The 6,631-nt window shown below is 30.8% G+C and overlaps 1 protein-coding gene across 1 annotated transcript; it reads right to left on the bottom strand.

The window, feature by feature from the left end:
* Positions 1 to 4,026: 4,026 nt before the first annotated feature.
* Mcm7 (minichromosome maintenance 7) lies at positions 4,027 to 6,573 on the bottom strand. The gene is made up of 3 exons (XM_070653137.1): positions 6,432 to 6,573; positions 5,683 to 6,371; positions 4,027 to 5,605 (listed from the first exon to the last, which is right to left on the bottom strand). Exons 1-3 carry the CDS (start codon positions 6,460 to 6,462, stop codon positions 4,163 to 4,165), a joined length of 2,163 nt encoding a protein of 720 aa, XP_070509238.1. The 5' UTR covers positions 6,463 to 6,573; the 3' UTR covers positions 4,027 to 4,162.
* Positions 6,574 to 6,631: the final 58 nt, after the last annotated feature.

Genomic DNA, 6,631 nt, shown 5'->3' with positions numbered 1-6,631 from the left:
AAGTATAGATTCATCACTTAAAGAGTTGCAAAAATTTCAAATGCAAGGAAAGATTGACGAAAACGATCAAATTCAGATCGGGTAGGTAAAGAAGTAATCTACTAAGAATTTAGAAAAGTTCACAAAAAAAAAGATTCCAAATTTTAAAAAAATCGCATTAATTAATGATTAAAATTTATCAGATTTATTAATTATGCATTTAAAAAAAACTAATTTTCGAGAGTCAATGGAATGCGATAATTTTTATGCAATGAAATTTGTTGGGAATCGAACCCATTACTAAGTGATAGATAGCCTAATACAATCAAAAGACTTAAATGCTTCACCAAATTGAACTAAAAATTATAATTCGAATTTGACAAAAATTCAACTTAATTTAAATTCCATCAAAAATTTTAAAATAACTTTTCAAAATTTAAATTCAACTTTAATTTTGTATAGAAAAATCAATTCAATCTTTAAATCGAATTTAACCAATTTAATTCTAAAATTAAAATCAAATTTTAGAAAGTTTTCAATTTATTTTTCTGACAAATCATTTTGAAATCCCAAAAATAGATAAAATTCCAAAACACAAAAATTGTTGAAAATTTCTCTTATTATTTTTGTTTAAACCTCACATGATTAATCTCTCATGATGTCCATCATTTATTGATTTTCTGACAGTGAATTTATCAAATTCCATAAATCTCATAAAAATTCTTTTTTGATGAGTCATTCGCGATTTTTTTTCTATCAATCTATTGCAGTGGTGGACAACTTGTGTGCTGTGGCACACTAAATTTTTTTAGAAATTTTATGAACAGTATGCTGTGTGCGGTTTCAAACAAGGCAAACCATTAAAGTGTGCCCGGGTAAATAAAAGGTTGATTACCACTGAACTAGACACAACTATCAATTTTCTGCTTATAATTTTAATTGCTAATTCTTGACGGCATGGTTGACAATAAAATATTATTTTTTTGGTGCTTTGAATTTTGGTTTTGAATGCTTGTAGATTTTTTTAAATTTTTGCTCAACCCGGCTTTGAAAATTGAACATTAAAATTGAACTTTTAAATTAACATTTGATTTAATTTCAGAAATTGTTGAAGTTTTAATGGAATTTTTATTGATTTTTTGATTTCTTTAGGTAAATTGAACTTTAAAATTCTGAATCCAGTCTAATATTGAAGATTATTAAGTCACTAAATATTAAATTTGAGCTCACTTTAATCAGAGTTTAAAGTCGACTCGAATTTTAAGAAAGAAGTCAAATCGACTTGAATCGAATTTTTCAATCAAAATCTTTACAAAATCCAAGATTACTTCGATCTCTGTTTTTTTGATTTTTAAGGATCAATTTTGAAAAATTCTCGAAAATCTTAATTTTGTTTTTGAATTAAATTTCTTTTCATTGATCTCTCCAACTTAAACACAAAATTCACAACCTGACTGCATCAAAATCGAAAAAAATATCCTTTATTTCCCGACTGACTACCTAGACACCAAACAATAGACGCAAAATGTTTCCCAATAAAATCAATTTTTTTCATATATTTCTTGTCATTAATAAGACTTAACTCCATCCAAAAAAGATTTATCAAATTTTCACATTTCATATTACTCCAAATCATAAAAATTGTTATGCTGCATCTCACGAGACTAAATTCCACGCATTAAGCAATTTCACATCACATCATAATTTCCATTTTTTCTATGAAATTTTTCATTCAAACAAACCTTTTTTTAATATTTTATTTTATTTTTATTTCAAATTCTTTTTCACTTTGACTAGGAAATATTTTTTTATATTATTTTTTATACTTCATTCCTTCACAAATACACTTGAATCTCCTCTCTCACAATTTTTTATTTTATGGATGAGATTAATTCTTTTTTTCTTTATTTTTATTTATTTTCTTTCAATTTTGCACGATTTTTTAAAATTTATAATTGAATTCCTAGTTTTTAATTTCACAAAGTATATCCAATAAATTAATATTTAATTCAATAATTTTATGTAATTTGCAACGTCGCGAAAAAAAGAAGTCTTTTAATCTCTTTTTCACTTATTTTACGTTGTGATCTAAACAAACTCGCGAACGGTTTTAAACTGATGTTAAAAAAACAGAATTAAAAGATCTTCAACACGGTTGTGCCTTAATGGTTCCTCTCACAATTTCTCATTATTCTCATAAGAAATTTCATTCAACACCTTCTTAAATTATCTCATTGCACATGAGCCTGTTAAAGTCAAAAGCATTGTCGATTGTGGTTGCTGTGGACTAAAGAGAGAAATCCATGGATGTGTTGATCGACAGTCGCTCTTATTCTCTCTTAAGAAATCTTAAGAAAAAAAAGCAGTCAATCCGGTTTTTTTTTTCATTTCTTTTACTCTCTATGCTCAAGTACCTCATGTCTACCTGTATGATGATTAAAGAATTTCTTTCTTTTCACATCTTTCTCAATTTGATTCAATTCTAATGCTCGGGCTGGTATGCACGGTTGCGTAATTGTATTAGTGAAATATTTTGTCTTGTGTAGCATAGTAGCATAGCTTAGACTAGCATTAATTTTTTTATTTCTCTTCCTTTCCTGACAAATAAATAAAAAAATAAATATACAAAAAAATTTGTAGACAGTCAGCGACGATGTGCGTGTGCTTAACTGCTCTTTTTGTAATGACTTTGGGATAATGTGTAAACAAAACACAGTGCATGGGCATTTATTGTGGATATGTAAGCATGTTGCATAGCTTTTGAGAATACGTTTTTATGGATCATGTGCTAGTTTTCTTTTATTTTACTGATTTATTTTTATTTTTTGTTTTTATAACAGCTGTTGATTTGGGGCCTTTTAATTTTGATTTGTTTGCTATAGTATGTATTGATTAGTTGATGGATTATTGATTGGTTCAGTTAAAGTTATAGTAATTTCTATCATTATAAGTCTGGTACACTGTGCATCAATTACAAGCAAAAATGGTTCAATTAAAATTATCATGATAATACGCGTCATTGGCATTTTCGTCATGATAACGCGCAGTGTAAAAACATGTCTGAAATTTTGCTATTTTCTTTGAAATCTGTTGACTGTTTGAAATATTATTCACTTATCTAGACATAAAATTATACTTGCTTTGATAATGCGCACTATTTGTTTAATATTTTCATTTTAATTCTTTGATAATGCGCTTCCATATGTTTTATTACTTTTATAATACGTAGCATAAAATAATTCTGTCATGATAACGCGCATAGGAATATTATTACTTGGTGATAATGCGCTATCGAGTCATTTCTCTATGACGTCATTTTTCGATTGATAGTGCGCAATGCTGATTTTCTTAATAAAATTGAAAATAAAAGAAAATTGCAATGGAAATCACAGCAATCACGAATATTCAAAAACAAAAAAATCACAAACTAATTTTAATAAATTTGACGACTAAAAAATTCTTTTAAAAATGCCAACTCTCGATGACATCATCAACATTCAAAAATCCGATAATGTCATGTTTGGTGAATTTCCTTCTAATTTTCGCTTGCTCGAAGGTGCTGTCATCATTAAACTTGCTGAAGATGTTTGTGTCCAAGAATATTTATTTCATCGATTTAAAGAACCAGCATTTGTGAATTATGAAGAGGGTGATGATATTTATATTTCTGACAATTGTGGGATTTGGATAAAAATTGAGATCGAAAGGATTAAAGCATGTGACAAAAATTTATCAACAAAAAAGTTCAAAAAGAAGAAAAATAAATTTAAGAAATTCTTAAGGATTTTTAATTGCATCACAAGTTCTGAGGATGAAGACTTTAAGCCATTTTCAGAACTGACAGAAATTGATGATAAAGGATACGATGCAGACGAGGAAACTGACTCAGAATGAGATTTAAAATAAGTAAGTAGCTTAGAAAATGTTATTTTGTGATTCGTCAATCTTCTTCCTTTAAAACCTTTCAAATGTTTTTGTCTTAAAAACATTTGAGGCGTTCTGATCAGTCAAATTTAAAATTTAACAGTCTGTGACATTATTGCTGTTAATAGTACTTGAAAACTGGTCTTTTTATTAATTATCAAAAATTTTAAACTATTGAAACTTACATAAATTATAAGAATGAACAAATGAAACATAAAAATGAAGAAATTAATGAATTTAAAAACACAAAGAAATAAACTTAAATAAATGTAATTTTGGTGCGTGTCTGATTGACTTGCCAGACATTGAGTTCCTCATATTCTTCAATGCAAATATCAACTTGATCTGGCTTATATCCTTTTGTTGTACAACGATCCATAACATCAGAAATTTTAACAGTCTTCATACTTCCAGCTAATTCACGAATGATTGAGAAGATGCGATCGGATGTATTGTGGACATTATTTGAGCGTTGTTCCTGTGTTTGATTCAATGAATCCTTTGACATTTCCAATAATCTGAGAGCTTCTGCGACGTCACTCTTTTCAACATTGTTTGCAAGACGTAAACGAGCCAAAGCTGTTGATAAACGCAAAATTCCAAGCAAATTACGAGCGGATGTAAATGTCATGTCTCGATTATTTCTAGCATCACGTCTGAGTTCAACATAAGCATTAACAATGTATTCAGTCAAATCAGCTGGAATTGTTGGATTTTTTCGCTTGCATAATCCAATATAACGACGAACAAGTCCCATGTCTAGTGCCTCAACATTTGATGGTGGCTGTTTACCGTGTGTATGAACGAATGTGATGTGATTAGCAAGTCGTAAATCATTCTCACGATCTGGACGATCCTGAATGAGCCACAATAAATCAAAACGTGACAAAAGTGCTGCTGGAAGTTGAATATTTTGTTCAATTGTACGTTTGATGTTGTAACGTCCAAAAGCAGGATTTGCAGCAGCTAAGATTGACACTCGTGCATTTAATGTTGTCATAATTCCAGCTTTAGCAATTGAAATTGTTTGCTGTTCCATAACTTCATGAATTGCTGTTCTGTCTGTTTCTGCCATTTTATCAAATTCGTCAATACAGCAAACACCTTGATCAGCTAGAACTAAAGCGCCACCTTCTAATGTCATTTCACCAGTATGTGGATCTTTCATGACAGCAGCAGTTAAACCAACACCGCTAGATCCTCGTCCTGTTGTATATTGTGAACGGGTTGCAAGACGACTAATATAGCCGAGTAATTGAGATTTGGCAACACCAGGATCTCCCATCAAGCAGATATTGATACTTCCACGAATTTTCATGCCTTCTGGACTCTTGTCAACACCGCCAATGAGAAGTAATAAAAGAGCTTTTTTAACATCAAGATGTCCATAAATTTCTGGTGCCAAACTTGCAGCCATTCTGGTATAAAAGTCTCCTTTTGAAAGCTCTTCTATTTGTTCTGGTGTCAAATCATTCGACATTGATTCACTTTCGTCAGATTTATTCAATGATGCGATTCTATGAGCTTCCATAAAGGTTTCATTCAATAATCCACCTTGCATATGTTGGAATCCTTGACGCTGTTTTGGCAAGAAAACACCAGTAATTAAGACATGATCACCAGGCTGTGTTTGACGAGTTTGTTCGCCGCGACAATAGATTGTTAATGTTCTTGGAATGTGACCGACTGGAACTTGATCGCTCTGTTATTGGAAGGTAAATAAGATTGTATGTTAATTAATATTTTCCGTTAATTTTCAAATAGTTTCGGGTTACTTACATGTTCCTGAATCTTAATCTCTTGAAATTTGACGAATTTACTTCCTCTTGTTTGCAAATACAGTCGTCCACCAGCTTTATTAATACGACAATCATCAGATGGACATTCATTTGCTGGCAAAAAGGCTAAAGAATTGACTGGCTGATAAGTTTCAGCACCACAACGATCGCATGTATAAGTAGCAACAACCATCATTGGCTTAACCTCTGTGCATCTGGTAACAATACCACGAACCGTCATCAATTTTCCAATATGTTCAGCTTTAATCTCACGAACAGACAAAGCTTTGTCATTATTTGATGCCTTAAATGAGACTTCAAATCGTCGCATTAATTCTGGTGGAAATGCATTGCGTGGATCTTTATTCTCCATTGGATTTCTATTACGAGCTTCCATCAATAAACGATGTTCAATGTAAACATCTAAAGAATCTTTGGCAACAACATCGCGTTCTTTGTAGTTTGGTAGCAGGTCCTGGATTACATTTGCAAAGAAACTAGCATAACGGCGAGTATTTTGTTGAATAGCTTGTGCCAATGGCTCATTATAATCAGCCAAATCGTCTAAATCTATCGTAATATTTACTTGCTCTCTGTGAGCTAATCTGGTCAATTGAGCGGCATACTTGAAAATCTTAGTTCCATCATCGTCCGTTGTGCAAAATTCCATAAGGAAATTCTTGATTGTTTCTGTAAATTTTTTTGTTTGTTATTTATTGCACAATTAAGTGAATTTTAGTAGATTCTTACCGATATCTTCAGCGTAGTTCCTTCCGGCCATGGTTAATTGTTATTTTAATACACAAAACAGATGAGATTACTGAGTTTTAGTTAATTAATTTCGAGAGTAAATGCGGTTACTCTTTAACAATAAACGAATTTTGTTGTTGGAAATTGCGTGTAAACTGTATGGATGTATTGGTATTTTGGCGGGAATATTTAGCACAAAT

Source organism: Chironomus tepperi, unplaced genomic scaffold (genome assembly GCF_022539635.2).
Source record: "Chironomus tepperi strain 1889 unplaced genomic scaffold, CSIRO-AGI_Ctep_v1 contig_67, whole genome shotgun sequence".
Lineage (NCBI taxonomy): Eukaryota > Metazoa > Arthropoda > Insecta > Diptera > Chironomidae > Chironomus > Chironomus tepperi.
Note: the sequence above shows the minus strand (reverse complement) of the source record. Positions and strands in the feature narration are given on the sequence as shown.